This window comes from Mastomys coucha, unplaced genomic scaffold (assembly GCF_008632895.1).
Source record: "Mastomys coucha isolate ucsf_1 unplaced genomic scaffold, UCSF_Mcou_1 pScaffold19, whole genome shotgun sequence".
Lineage (NCBI taxonomy): Eukaryota > Metazoa > Chordata > Mammalia > Rodentia > Muridae > Mastomys > Mastomys coucha.
The window spans coordinates 20073077-20089285 of NW_022196901.1; the positions used below are offsets into that span (position 1 = coordinate 20073077).

General features: G+C 37.5%; 1 protein-coding gene across 15 annotated transcripts in view; it reads right to left on the bottom strand.

Annotated features, from left to right (window-relative positions):
* The window catches only part of Kmt2c (lysine methyltransferase 2C), a 217663-nt gene that overhangs the window by 47512 nt on the left and 153942 nt on the right, over positions 1–16209 (bottom strand). For 10 of the 15 annotated variants that reach the window (XM_031380221.1, XM_031380220.1, XM_031380218.1 and 7 more), the window contains 9 exons: positions 11913–12017; positions 11522–11569; positions 10595–10723; positions 10392–10424; positions 10174–10293; positions 4636–4768; positions 4199–4413; positions 2875–2948; positions 1679–1861 (listed from right to left, as the gene is read on the bottom strand). In XM_031380221.1, coding sequence (XP_031236081.1) covers positions 1679–1861; positions 2875–2948; positions 4199–4413; positions 4636–4768; positions 10174–10293; positions 10392–10424; positions 10595–10723; positions 11522–11569; positions 11913–12017 — 1040 coding nt within the window. The remainder of the gene's footprint in view (positions 1–1678; positions 1862–2874; positions 2949–4198; positions 4414–4635; positions 4769–10173; positions 10294–10391; positions 10425–10594; positions 10724–11521; positions 11570–11912; positions 12018–16209) is intronic. The other 5 variants (XM_031380213.1, XM_031380216.1, XM_031380214.1 and 2 more) reach the window with 2 other exon arrangements.

A 16209-nucleotide genomic window follows, 5' to 3' on the forward strand; every position in this document is an offset into this window, starting at 1 on the left:
GAAATGTTCAAAGTCCTTAGTCATCAGAGAAATGTAAATCAAAATGACCCTGAGATTTCACCTCATACCAATCAGAATGACTAAGATGCTTAGGTGACAGCACATGTAGGTGAGGATGTGGAGAAATCCTCCCATTGCTGGTGTGATTGCAAGCTGGTACAACTCTAGAAATCAATCTGGAGATTCCTCAGAAAATTGGAAATAGTTCTACCTGAAGACCCAGATATATCAATCTTGGGCATATATCCAAAACATGCCCCACCATACACCACAGGGACACATGCTCCACTATGTTCATGGTAGCCTTATTTGTAATAGCCAGAAACTGGAAACAACCCAGATGTCCCTCAAATAAAGAATGGACAAAGAAAATGTGGTTCATTTACACAATGGAATATTATTTAGCTATTAAAAATAAAGACATCATAAATTTTGCAGGCAAATGGACAGAACTAGAAAATTATCACCCTGAGTGAGGTAACCCAGATCCAAAAGGACATGCATTGTATGTACTCACTGATAAGGGGATATTAGCCAAAAAGTACAGAATACCTAAGATATAACCCAAAGATCGTAAGAAGCAGAAAGGTATATAAAAGTGAGGGTGCTTCAATTCCATTTAGAAGGGGGAAGAAAATAATCACAGAGGCAGAGAGAAGGAGGGACCTGGAAAGGGGGAGTAGAAAGGAGGAACAGGATCAGGTATGGGGGGGGGGGAAGTGGGGAAGAAGAGAAGCCCAGAAGGCCAAGATAATGGAAATATATAGCTTCAGGGGGTTAGAGGTGGGCGGACCCTCTAGAAAGTATCAGACCTGGGAGGTAAGACACTCTCAGGATTCAATGGGGGTGACATTAGCCAAAACGCCCAACAATGGCGAGAGGGAACTCAGAAAGTCCACCTCCAGTAGATAAACAGGGCCCCAAGTGAAGGGACTAGGTTACTAACCTACAATCAAAATTTCTGACCCAGAATTGTCTAAAAGGGACAAAAATGGAGAAGAGACTGAAGGGAAGATGGCTCAATGCCAGGCCAAACTTGGGATCTACTTCATGGGGATCGGGAGGAGCACTAAGGCCTGACACTGATGCTATGATGTAAGGCCTGACACTGATGCTATGATGTAAGGCCTGACACTGATGCTATGATGTAAGGCCTGACACTGATGCTATGATTATACACAGGAGCCTGGCATGGCTTTCCTCTGAGAGGCCCAACAAGCAGCTGACTTGAGACAGATGTAGATACTTACCCCAACCATTGGACTCATGTCGGTGCCCACTATGAATTGGGGGAAGAATTGAAGAAGCTGAGGGGAGGGTGACCCTAAAGGAAGACCAGCAGTCTCAACTAACACAGACCCCAGGACCCCAGGGAGTACCAGAGACAGGCACCAACCAGGAAGCATGGGCTGGTTCAAGGCTCCTGGCACATATATAGCAGAGGACTGCCTAGTCTGGCCTCAGTGGGAGAAGATGTGCCTAATCCTGGAGAGTCTTGAGGCCCCAGTGAAGGGGGAGGCCTGGCAGCGGTTGGGGTGGAGGAGTACCCTCTTGGAGGCTAGGGGGAGGACGAATGGAATGATGAACTGTGGAAGGCAGGGCTGGGGGCAGGCAATGGCTGGAATGTAAGAAAATAAAATAATTTAAAAAAAAGGAAGATCGCCCAAAATTCCAATACCTGTCTAAACTTCCATTCCTGTTCATGCTCTGATTCTCGCTGCTTTAAAGGATCTTTAAAAAGATCCGAGTCAATGCGTGAGCTGGGATCGATGCTGTCTTGCTGTTGTTGCCTCTTCATAGAATCATTTGACATCTGAACTTTATTAATGCGTAAAGCAGCTCTGTTATCTCTGGCTTTTTGCTTTGACAAAAAGAAAAATAAAATATGTCCTATTTTTAAGCTATAAAACTTGTGTTAAATACTTGAAGCATCACTCTTGAAAACTTACAGTCTCTGCTAAAAAGGGACATGGACAGTAACCAACCTTCGACACAGTGCATGCTACTAACACGTAAAGACATTTCTATACATGTACTTAATTTTACTGCAAGAAATACCAATATAATAGAATATATTTTACTATAATTCAAACACAACATCAGAACATGGAAGAATTAGATGTCCCTCAATTTAAATAAGAAAATAGCAAACTGACCCTCGAACTAAAACAGCTGGTAGTCTGAAGCTTACTATCAAGGCAAATTAGAAAAAACATTTTATCATTACAAAATTTAAGGTAAAACAAACCATAAAACTATCCTCCAGCCCCACACTCCATTAGCCCCACTCAGAGCTATCATTAGCTGAAAAGTGACGCGTAGAAGGTCAGGACACCCCCATGAGCTCCACTCAGAGTTATCATTGTGCATAGAAGGTTAGGTCAACAACAATAGCATTTTCCACAACAACAAGGTTTTAATGTGACTACAGGTAAAGCAAAAGTGTCCAGGGCAGCTCCTTAGAAGAAAATTATCCACTATCTGAATTGTAAATTCTCTAATCATTTCAAACTATGGTGGTATTTCAGAACTCTTTAAAGGAAGTCTTAATTTCAAGATGTATAAAGATTTTCTTGTAAATCTCGTGTACATAAAAAGAAAACTAATCTCATCTTCAACAGCAGTACTATCTGTTAAGAGATGATACAATTTCAAGGTGAGATGAATTAATTGAAACCTTAAATACTCTGATCTATTATATAGCTTTAAAAATGTTAGTTCTTTAGTGAAATAAGATGAGTTACCTATATAACTTAAAATAAAGCTGGCTGCTAATTTTTAAAGTACTAACAAGCATTTTCTTTTCATTACCTAATAAAAATAAGTTTCAAATATTGTGCTTAAAGATCTAACACATAGGAATGACTTAAATACCACATATGGCGCTCTTTCCTGAGAGCTGGCTTTTCTCCACAGCTTGGCAATTTGTTTCACTCGAGTAGTCCAATCTACAAAAGTACAGAAGACACACTTTCAGAAGGATGGTTATGCAAAGTTGTAAAACAGGCTTCTTATGAGCTTTTTATCATTTTATTCAGATCATATTTTAACACAAAACAGGTTGAGTATTAATAATATGAAAATCAGTAATCTGAAGTGACCTAAAATTCAAAATGTTTTGAATTCCGACATGAAATCACAACTGGTGATTCAATCTTAGCCTAAACAAGGCACAATCAAAACACTACAATAAAATCTTTCAGATTTTATGTTTAAGATACAGATGAAACAAATGAAGATCTTGTTTGGCCTTGGATAACATGTCTAAGATAGTTCTATAATGGGGAACACTGAGGTGGCTCAATGGTTAAGACTAGTGGCTGCTTTTCCAGAGCATCGAGGTGTGAGCCCTAGTATCCACATGGAGGCTCATAACCATCTGTAACTATATTTCAATAGGCTCTAATGCCCTTTTCCAGCTTCTGTGGAAACCAGGCTGGCTTGGAAGGGAAGGATTCGTGAGCTCCCATGCCTAGTTGAGGCTTCTAGAAAAAGGAGAGTCAATTTTCCTTAGGGGTATGACCCCCTAGGAGGTACACCATGCTCAGTGGATAGGTCCCGCACCCGGGAGGATATAGGCAGCACAAACTGGACTCTATGGGTTCTTTTGTTTCTTAGAGGTGGAGAAAATATTGGAAAGAAAGAGTGGTGAATCCGGCAGGGGTTATGAAGTGGAAGACTGGATAAATATGATGGTCAAAAATACATCGTATACATGAGAAAACTTCAAAGAATTAATAAAATTTTCACTTAATTAAAAAAAAAAGAATTATATACTTTATAATTGAGTACTGCTAGGACCTGGAAAACTGACAATCTCATTAATTAAAGAAATTTTAGGGAAATATTCAAATAAGCACAAGGCCTAGAGTTACTAAGTACTACAGGAATTGTTGCATCATGGGCTATCAGGTCAGATGAACTTGTAATGACAAAAAGGCTTTCTAGTGAGCTTCGCATGGTGGTGCACACCTTTAATCACAGGGCACGCAGATCTGAATTTGAGGCCAGGCTGGTCTACAAAAGAGTTTCAGGAAAGCCAGGGCTACACAGACAAACCTGGTCTCAAAAAAAAAAAAAAAAAAAAAAAAAAAAAACCAACAACAACAATACTTTCTACTGTACATTTCAAAACAAAGCATGGCATTGAGAAGAAATTGAGTAAAATTGACAGTATTTTAATACATCCATTACTAACCTGGGAATTCTTCCTTTAAATTGGGGAAATTGATATTTGTATAGAGAACTGGTGCTACTGTTGCCATCTCACCAAGAGCCTCCTCTTTCTCCCACTTCAGTGTGCTCCTCTGTGCATTTGATAGGGTGTCATTTTCTCCTTCCATACTTGAAGCTGTTGGTGCCCAGGAACTGTTACGTTCACTTGCAATTGCATTAAATGCTGTACTTTTATCCCTGGAAAAATAACAAAACACTTTCACTTTATAAACAAGGTAGCTTTCTATGCTCAAGTACTACTCTACTTAGCATTTGTTTCAAAATAGCTTTAAATAAGCTTGATGTACGGAAGTGAAATTTGTAGCAAATAGAACAAATACTAATATCATCCATAATAACTTAAAATACTAAGACAGAACAAGGTGTAGTATAATTCGTTTCCATAGAAAGTTTAAATACCTGACATCAGTATAAGGGGGTTGTGCTATAGCAGGGTAAGTCCCCAATCCACTTCCAGGAGGCAAAGAATTGTGTGGAAGATGAGGACTGGGTCCAATAAGGCCATTCATGAGTGGCATCTGGGAAAAAACATCTTAAGGAGGGAAAAAAAATCATTTATTTTTCAAAGTATTCATAAATGACAAATGGCTCAAATATTTCTAGATAAAACCTTATAATACTTTTTTAAAGTAGTACTTTTTTTCAGTGATATACTATAAAATACAGGGTGATGTGGTTAGTTACAAAGTTTTGAAATGTGGTCTCTAACAATCACACTTCCCTAAATACAGTATATTATATAAACATTTTTACATTTTACAGTCCAACAGCTCTGTTTTACTTCAAAGTCTAGAACTTGTTAGAAGCAGAACTGATTTTTAATTCAACTTGTAAAATGAAGGTATTCTTATGTACAGTGATTAGAGTAACGTATATTTAGTTCTCATGACATAAACTTCCTGGTAGGCAGTAACTATTAAGTACACATTTGTTACAAAAATAATGAATTACAGTTTTGTCCTCTCACTATTTGAATTTCCAGCTTCCAAAAACATTTTTAACTCTTTCTAAATACTTTATCATCATCTTTTTTATAACATTAGGCAAATGAAAAAGATTTTCTCGTGTTTTCCCCCCACCGTCAAGTATATCACTACTATGATCATCCACATGTCTAAACTATTTAAAGTAAGCTGTCTTTTCCAAATATGGAAAGAGGTATGCAGGAGCTGGATCTCTTCTTCTAAAATGGGGGTTCCAGGAACTAAATTCAGACAGAGTTTTACTCACTTAACTGTCTTATACACCTTTAAAGAGGCTTAAATGAGGGCTAGAAAGATGGCTCAGTAGTTATGAGCAGTGGTTGTTCTTGCAGAGGACCGAGATTCAGTGCTCATCACCCACATGTCAGCTCACAATTGTCAGCAACTTTAGTTCCAGGGGATGTGACATTCTCACACTAAGATATATACAGGCAAAATACCAACACACACAGAATGTATGGAAGTTAACTACTGCCTTTAAAACATTGTGAGAAACACTCTTAGTTTCTTCTACAAAATGCACCTTCATCGCTGAATGGGTTTAAAGTAAAAGTTCAATGGAACATTAAAAGGAATACTTTCCTGATTACTTTCTCAGGAAGAACACACACACATTCATTTTCCAATATGTTTGTGTAGTGTCTCTGTTAAAGTTGTTTTCTTTCTGCTAAAACGCACAGTGTTGTATGAAATGTGAATGAGAAAGTATATGAAAGTAAGTTCAAACAGGGTAAAGACAGAAAGGCAGGCAGGTAGGCTTAAATGCCTTTCAGATAATTAGGATAAATAAAAGGTTGCTCACCATTGCGCCTATCTATCAGCAATGCTACATTTAAGTCCGCCATGCCTGGTGCTTTTCCTATGTGCTAAGTACTGCTTTGTAAAAGTCTTGCATGAATTGACTCTGTAGCTTCACAAAACCTCAAAGCACTTATTATATGAGTCCCTTCATTTAAGATAGAAAATGTAGAAAACAAGATTTTCAAGCTTACACTAGTAAACGGGATAGCATCTCTCCTTTGCTACTTAAGTAATTAATTTTAGAGAGAGGTTCTTGCCAGAGAGCACAGACTAGCCTGGCCAGCAGTCGTGCCTTAGCTCACCACACTGACAAACTATTAAGAGGGTCTAAAAGAACCATTTTGAGGATGACTCCATAGAAAGAGCTGGGCATTTACCTAAGTTTTACCTAAAGAAACATCCACTTACTATATCTAAATCTTTTTCAAATTTCTGCTTTTTAGCTTTCTGTATTACTGTTAACAACACTGCACTGTCTCACTTTCTTCTCTCTTTAAATGGGGTTACTTCTGCAATCCACAGAGATAACATCTTTCAGGTACTGCAGCCATCCACCTAACTAATTTTACATTCTATCTCTAATGACAAGGCCACATGAGATCCTTGCATTCACTCCCTCTACCCTTGGTCACTTTTATCTGACTTAAAACGGGAAATATAAGCCTGGTGGTAGTGGTGCACACCTTTGATACTCCCAGCACTTGGGAAGCAGAAGCAGTTGGATCTCCGAAAACAAGGCCAGCCTGGTCTACAGATCAAGTTCCAGTACAGCCAGGCTACACAGAGGAAACCCTGTCTCAAAAAAAACAAACAAAACAAAACAAACAAGAAAATAACAACAATAAAAATAAAAACAGGAAAAAGATAGCATGGAACATGTAATCGCATGCCTAATGTAAGTCAGATGGGTTAAGCACAGACTTACTTTTACTTTAGTAAATACCTCAGGATTCTATACTCTGCTAATATAATTCTTTAAGGAAAAGAAATCTCATAATTTTACTTTGTAACACTAGAAAAATAGTAAGTACTCTTTTACCTGTGGAGTTGACTAGTTCCAACAGCCTGTAAATCAGAATGAGGTGTGTGTGTCCCATTTCTACCAAAATGAAAGTCGTGTATTTCACTGTCTGAACATACACATAGAATGGTGGAAGGAGGAAAGTATCCCTTTGCATATGGTTTAATGCATCCTCTGAAAAATCTTGACTAATATAATTGTTAATTTCATTTTACTCTTTCTCTCTCATCCACTCAATAGATTACTAGATTCTTTTCATGTATACATGTGTACACTTCTTTGTGGATGCATGTGTGCATACGCATACATGTGTTCATACAGGATGTCCAATACCTACCTGAATTGCTACCCATTTTATTTATTGAATAAGAACTCTCTCCCTGAGTTCACTAATTCTGCCTAGTTCAGAAAACAGGCTTCCTCTGGTAACAGTTCCCTGAACCCTGGCTCCACCCAGTTTTCCTTCCCACGGGCTGAGATTAAAAGGTACGACTAGTAGCCCACCATACCATCTTAGCTATGTGAGGGCTGTCTGTCTGAACTCCGGTCCTTATACTTGTAATGGCAACTGTTTTATCTACTGGTCAATCCCTTTAGCCCCATTATTACAACTCTTATTTTCAAACTGATCACTAATATTGACAACAGAATCCTACCCAAATATAACTTAGCACATCATTTTATCATTATATATCTTTCTTGGGTCAGAGAAGCATGGATTAAAAAAAGGCTAACTGCCTCTGGCGAGTATTCACAGATGTCAACAACCTAGCGCTAATATTCACTTCTACTTTGATCTTCATTGGCACTATTTACCAATCTCACCTCTTCATTGTCTGTTTGAAGAAAATGAAAGCTGTCATTCTTGAATACCTGTCACATGATCACACTTTACCCTTAAACTAGAACTACTATGATTTCAAACATGACCACTAAAATCTGCAGTTGAATTATGCAATTCCACTTTAATTACTCTCTGTAAGTCAATCATATTCCTAAAATCTGCAATCTTAACAGTACAGGCTAGAGGCTCAGGAGGGTGATCAACTTTTTGTCTTAAACTGCCTAACAATGCTACGTTATCTTTTAAATCATCTCAAAGCTTTTTCTAAAAATAAGATTGCACATGAAGTTGTGTAATGCCCTAATAACCAAGGTTTTCATGAATTAGTATATTTGTAACTGATTTTATCCCTAAAATATATATATTTTCAACTATAAAATGCATGAAGAAAATTTAGTTTTATATATTAATCAGAAAAATAGTGAAGAATTCTTAATAATTTAAAAAGCATGAAAAAAACAATTGTGTAGTAGTTCTCAACCTTCCTAATACTGCGGCCCTCTAATGTGTTCCTCGTGTTGTGGTAACTCTCAACCACAAAATTATTTTCACTGCTACTTCATAACTGTAATTTTGCTACTATACTATGAATCATAATGTAAATATTTTTAGAGATAGAGGTATGACAAAGGGGGCGTGACCCACAGGTTGAGAAACAGTAAATTAAAGCAAGAAACAGCTATTGAACATGTTTTACCCAAATGTAAATTAAATGCTTAGAATGGCAAACCTCAAGGCAGATTTATGTTTAATATTTAAACTGGTTAAAATTCAGGCATTCCTAGTATTTATGCTATGCAATATTTGGTGTACAAAAAAAAAGGATAGTAGAAAGAATTATTTGTAAATTTAATTTCATATGAAAAGGGGTAAAAGTTTATAAAGATTACAGTGCATTACACAATTCAGTACACTAAATCACTAACAAAGGACACACAGATGTTATCTTTTCCCATTATTAACACATCTGCAGAATCCTAAACTCCTTTGCTGGGGAGTTGATATCTAGAGTGCTAACCCTCTCTTCCAATATACTCGTGTAAATCTTATTTTGATTATTGTATTTTACTTTCCAAGAAAGGAAAAAACCTCAAGTCTTGAACCTATGTTTCATAGCAAATTGTTAGTAGTAGGGTAAAAGAAATTTGGCCAAACAAAACAAGCAAAAAACTTCACGGGAATTTAACAATGGGCATAAGCCCCTGTGCGACTCTGAACACGGGTCCTGTGGTGAGCAGGATTAGTGGTCAGTCTCTGAGGCGACTGTAATCATCCCAGAAAGCACTTCTATCTGTGCCACATACTACAAGTGAAAGCACATGGGGTGAAGATAAGCATGCTTCAGCTCTGAGGAAGGAACAGTAAAACTGAGACCAAAGGCACTGAGTGCAGTTGCTGGATGGAGGGTGTGGTCATCTGTGTGAATGAGCAGAATGAAGAGTGAGCTCTGCTGGGCCCAGGGTGAGAAGCGAGGCCAGACACCCTTATGATCTCTCAAGATGAATCATGTGAGTTAGAGAATTTCCAGGAGTGTGACTAGAGGTAGTATTTTTAAATCATTACAGAAGTGATTTTTTTTCCTGTAAGTTTGTATATATGGCTCTCTGTGTGTGTGGGGGGGGGAGCAGGGAGGGAGAGGGAGAGGGAGAGGGAGACAACCATGATGAAGCTGGGAGATATATCAAATAGTAAAGAGCTTGAAGAACTCAGAAACCTAGGACTGGAGGCAGTGAGGTGAAAAGGCTGAGGTAATAAAGTCACTGCTTGTTGCCAAGCCTCAGCACCTGAATTAACTCCCCAAGACCGAATGATGGAAGAACCTACTCCTACAAGCTGTCCTGTTTTCCACATGTGTACCAGAATGTATGTGTCCAAACAGCTATAATCACACATAAAATACATTTTAAAAAGCTAACAAGACCCTGAAAATGGGCCACAGTAAGATGGTTCAGTGGGCAGAAGTCCTTCTGGCCAAGTTGGATAGCCTGAGTGATTCTCTGAGAATCATATGGTGGAAGAAGAGCCTGGCTTCCTGGACATCACACTGTGACTTTCATGTGAATACCAGGGTGTAAATGCACAGCATATAGAAAAGCATTTTTGCTTGTGCACGCACAAAAGCTTGAGCACATATATCCTGCACACTCACGAATAAGTAAATAAAGTTGGGCATTGGAGCACTCTCCAAAGAGTAGATTAACTCTCGAGACTGACCTTGTGTGTACATTGTCACACACACCTGCAAATATACATACAAACAAAATCATGCTTAGAAAGTAATAGAATACCCTGATTGTGCATTGGCAATAGCTGTGGTGGAGGGGGAGGCTGTGGTAATGGAGCTGGCTGAGTGGTAGCAGGGCTAAGTACAGCAGTAAACAAGTCTTCAACATCCTTTCCTCCAAGCTCTGGGTAAAATAATCACAGAAATAACATGAAAATTATTAGGGTCATTTTAAGGGGAATGCCATTTTTTATAAAATAGAACAACAGAATAAAGACATACCTGGAATTTTATATAACTTTCCAAGAATTGCTCCTAAAACAGAAGGAAAATTAATAATTATCTATTTAATATATGACTTATAAAATATCATTTAATTAATAGAAAGATCATTAAAGCAAGTGCAAACATAAAATTGCATGCAAAAAGCTTTGAAAGTCACATTTGCTCAAGTCTTTCAGAAAGCCTAGATGTAAATGTCTTACCATCTGTGACCATTCTGTCTAGCTCAGGACTGAGGAGCCCATCTAGCTGCTCCTCACTCAATGGTCGTGAGCTCTGACTGACACTTGGCTGAGGCAGAGAGGAGGCATCATCAGCAATGGGGCCAATATCTAAAAGAACAAGTTAAATAAATGCAAAGGTGAGTCCAGAACATGCACAGGATGGACAATAGTGCCTACCTACATTAACACACAACAATGTGATGTAAATGCAGCCTATACTTCTAAGACTCTGGCAATACTTTCAATAGGCCATTACTAAATTTAGCTACAATAAGTTTATATGATACCCAAAGTTATCTTTTCATCAAAGTAAATACATTTCACTTCCTTAAGAACAAAAGAACAAGTCTAATTTAAATTCCTGTAGGAGGCCATTTCATGAATAACTTCTCTAACATGGAAAAGCAGCAGTATCATCGTGTAACTTGTGAAACAGGAATGAAAGTTTCGGTAAAAATTAATTCAAAGATGTACACACAGTATTAAATTTCACTATAAACTATTTTTCAACATTTTATAGCTAAATTCTAAAAATATAAATTATGTTCATCACCTTATAACATCTAATAATAGTAGCCTATTATCTATTTCTTCATATTTTCTTAATACTATTAGTCTTAAATTTTAGTCTGTTTTTATCTAATCTTGTATTAGAAACTATTATTCAGGTAATATTGTAAACTACTATACTATGCAATATGTAAGAATCAAACCATTCATTAAAATTATTAAGGAAGTCATTGAGAGCACTATGCTTTAGCTGTACAAGAAAGGAAAAGTCAAGTCTAGATTAGTGACACATTAGCAGTACTAATAACCACGCATGCACTGCAGGCTGCTCCAGGAAGACCACTACTAAGAAAGACTACTACTTCTAGTCAGAGCCATCCACCGCTCAGTTCTTACCCAAAGGGAAGGGTGAGCTCCCAACCTGGAAAGTGCATAAATCAAGACCTACAAGACCCAAACCAAACAAAACGGATGATTACCACAGAAGTGGGAAGGAAGGGAAAACACACACAAAGAAAAAGTGCAGTAAGACCTTTAAGGCAACATGCCTTAAATGTGATGCAATTAGAAAGGTGGCAGAAATGAGCCAACTTGCTATGTTCCCTCCTCAAGCCAGAAACTCAATGAAGGTCAATACTGGCTTCTTAGACATCGTCAGCAAAAAAAGAAAAAAATTAAAGCAAAACACCAAACCCACTTCTGTTACTAGAAAAAAATAAACGTGTTCCACATCCACACACCTCTCAAATCACAGAACAGAAATCAGGCAAACAGTATTCATGTATACCTGAATGATCAACTGATTTTGCAAGATCATCTGAGATTATTCCAAGAATGTCATCATCTGTGTTTAAGACTTCAGAAATATCAGCTAATGGGTCATCAGCAGTACCTAAATATAGTAAGTATATAAAAATTAAGTATTTTCCTAGACACAAAATTCTAAAATGTCCTAAGTATCTAGAGTACAGCAGCAGCTGAGGCAAGTGGCAGTCATAAAAATTAAGACCATAATGACTTGAAAGAATTAAAAGCAAAGGTACTTATATTTTGATTAACAAAACATTAAAAATTCAGAATTTGTATTTTGACAAAATGAAATAAAATGAAGACTTTAATAAAAATAAAATCAAAATCTTATAAAATAAAAATAAAAAGCAACTCATTATATAAGTGGCACAATTAAGAATGATATCTAGAAAAAAAACCAGGACAATTTAAAATCATAAAAAAAAAAAAAAACCCAGCATTTTCAAATTTCTAGTAAAGCACAAGCTAGGTTCTTCACTTATACTAATTCTTTTCCTGTTTGCTTGAATGTTCATTATTTGTTCATTAAAAGACTATTTTAATACCAAAGAACTTAGTCTACTGACATGGTCCAAGTCACGGAAAAGATGGAAGTGTAAACAAATGACCTGTCCTCTTAGGGCTCACTTTCTCACAGAGAACATTGAAGTAGGAATAAAATAGGCCCTGAGGGACCTATTTGAAAAATAGGCAGAAAAAACATTTCCAGAAATGACTGGCTGCAAATAGATTTTGTTACTTTCCATTTTTTCAGTCTTTACTTAATTGTTGCTAACATGATTTTCACTGTAACATTTTCATATATGTGTATTATACTGTGCACACATTAAAATGTATTATGTGCTCATGTTACTGCCCTACCAGCTGGGACTTTCTGTCACCATTTTCTCCCTTATGCTGTCTATGTACATGCATCAGACAGACACAATTATATGAATAATACTCAATCTAGTTCCATGAGAGAAAACTCCATGTATTTGTTATCTAACCTTATATCTATCTCCTCCTAGTTTTAAGCTCCTTTCTTACCCTACATAAACCCCACCTACTTTCCTGTCATATACATGCATGCATTGTCTTAAACGTAAATTCTGGATTGAGAAAAAGAAGTGAAATTTGTTTCTCACTCTCTAGAGTTATGATTTGCAGCTTCATTTATTTCCATTCTTTGCATGTGAGTAATCTTTCTCTATGCGTGTGAATGCACGCCTGCATCTCTTATGTTTTTATACTGTCAGCATCTGTTGGCGGACTCCAGCCTGCTTCTCTCTTATGTTTTTATACAGTCAGCATCTGTTGGCGGACTCTAGCCTGCTTCTGCATCTTTGGGATTAGGAGGCTACATTAACATGAATGTGCAAGTCTTTCTGAGGTAAGCTGACTTTAGTTCTTTCTGGTATACACTGAGTAGTGGCGTAGTTGGATCCTATACTAGTTTTGAGTTTCTGCATAAGGCTCCATGATGATTTGCATAGTAGTTGGACTAGTTTCCATTCCTGCCAGCAGTCTCTAGTTCTACTTCTACTGTATCCTTGTCAGAGAGTGCCGCTGTTTTCTCAAACATAGTCATTCTGATGAGAAACAGGTGGAATCTTAGCATACATCAATCTGCATTTCTGGCCCTACCTCTCATTTTATGAGACAGCATCTCACTAGGTAACTTTTGCTGTTCTGGAACTCCTACAAAAACCAGTCTGTCCTTGAACTCACAGAGGTCTGCTTGCCACTACCTCCCCTAGAGTTGGGGTATATAGCTGTGCCAACATACTCAGCTAATTTGCATTTTATAGATGTTAAACATTTTTTCATGTGTTTACTGACCACTGATATTTCTTAGTTTGTAAACTGTCTAAGTCATGTTCCTGTTGACTGACTAACGAGATTTTTGGGGGTGGGGTTACTATTTAGCGTTTAGTTCTTATGGAGTTTATATGTTAATCCCATCAGATACACAGCTAACAAAGATTTTCTCTAACTCTGTAGACTATTTCCTTGCTCTACTGGGCGTTTCCTAGTCTGTGAAGATTCATTTTTATTTCATGCAATATTATTTGCCATACATGGATTTTCTGTGTTATTAGTGTTATTTTTCAAAAACTTCCTTGATAATGCCTCCATAAAGTACATTCCTAGTAGCAGACCATTTCAAGTTATACAGTAAGTTGTTTGATCCACTTTTAATTGGTTTTTCTACAGTAAAAGTTGGAAATTGAGTTTCATTTTCTACCCACAAATATGCAGATTTCCCAGTATTATTTGTTGAAGATGTTTTCTTCCACATTGTTTTTGGACAATTGTTAAAACTCAGGTAACTGCAATTGAATGGGTTGATGTCTGGATGCTGTATTCCACCCCACTGTTGTATGTGACTAACTGCTGTTGCTCTGGCTCCGCAGATCTGGCTCTGAATCTGCAATATGCTTAGGTGGCTCCACTCAGCACTGCTGTGTCTGCCGTGTTCACTGTGCGGCTGACTTGGAGGCTTTGTGTTTTCGGCTGATTTCTTTCCCATCCATGGAAGAAATGCCCTGGGACTTTATTAAACAATGCAGAGGTCTACAGACTTTTGGGAGTTAAGGGCATTGTGACATTATTAATTCTGTTCATCTAGGAACATGAGCTAGCTTTCCTGTTCCTGGTGTCTTCTCCAGTGTCTTCCTTCCTTTATCTCCCTTGCTAAGCTGATACTTGTGCATTTCTGTTTTAATTTATTATGAACAGGACTAGTTTCCTAACTTCTCAGCAAATTTGTTATTAATATATAGAAAAGCTACTGATTTTTGTGTGTAGATTTTGTTTTCTGATACTTTGTTTAAAGTATCAAATCTAAGTGTTTTCTGGTAAAGCCTTTTAGTACTAAAGTACTTTAGTACTTTAAGACTAGATTAACCACGAATAGTATTTTTTTCCAATTTTGATTGTTTTTGTTTATTTTTGTTTCTCTACCTAACATTTCAAGCATTATATTGAATAAAAAGTGGAGACAGCACTTACTCACTCTTACTTGCTACTGACTTCCGATGGAATGCTTTCAATTTACCAAATCTAGTATGCTTACTATGAAACCTTGTAATGCTGAGGTCTGTTCCATGTTTATTATCTTCATGATTACAGAACCGTAAAGAGATATTGAAACTTGCTTTCTATGATATGTTTAAGTTGTCATTGTTCTGTTGATTTGGGAGATGGTGGTACATACCTTTAACCCCAAAACTTGGGAGGCAGAAGCAGAAGAATCTGTTTGAGTTTGAGGCTAGCCTGGTCTACAAAATGAGTTACAGGATAGCCAGGGCTACTTAGAGAAACCCTCCTTTGAAAAACTACCACCACCACCACCACCACCACCATCAACACACACACACACACACACACACACACACACACACACACACAAAACCTCTTTTATCATCACTAATTTGGATGGTTACTTTGGATTGTCTCCCTCTCATTTTTGATTAATTTGGTTAAGTTTGTTAGTGCTCACTCTTTTTAAAAAATTACATTTAGCATAGGGGAAAGGGGAACATGGACATGACTCAGTCTGTGTGAGGAGGTCAGAGGGAAGCTTGCAGAAATTGGTTCTCTCCACTAACTATATGGCTCTTAGGAATCAAACTAGAGTTATCAGCTTAGCAACAAGCAGAGGTAAAAGAATCTCTAAAGCTAGAGGCCAGCCTGGCCTACATAGTTATAGATCAGCCAGAGCTACATACTGACACTGTTTCAAAACAAAGTAAGACATTTAGGGCTACTATTGAGAGGAGTTTGCTAACTCAAGTAATTTTGCCAACTGTTTTTCTGACTGGTCCCACCGTTGGTTCTTATTTATTTCTCCATTATTTAGACACCTTAATAAAGACCTAAATAAAACAAAGACACTAAGGGAACATGGAAATCGGCTGTAAAGGTCATGGGCAGACAGGACTTGCTGATTTAGAAGGGCATGAAGGAATGAAAGTAGCAAGCCTGGGCAGTTCTCAAGAATGTGGTGAAGACTAGGCTGTGAGGGTTCAGGGGAAGTTCATAGGGATACACAAAGACATAAGCAAAGCAACTGGGAGGAAAGGTGTGTGTGGGCCACAGAAGTCTGTGGGCCATGTGCAGTGTGAATGAGAGGTGGTAGAAGTTAGAAAGGGTGAAGTAGTTGAAGTTGACTTTGGGGTCAAACCTGTGGATAAGTATAAAATGTGAAAAATGAAAAGAGGATTATTCTAAGGATTTTTAAACTAATCAAGTAGTAAAACAGTAGAACTCTTAGTAAGGTTATCACTCTT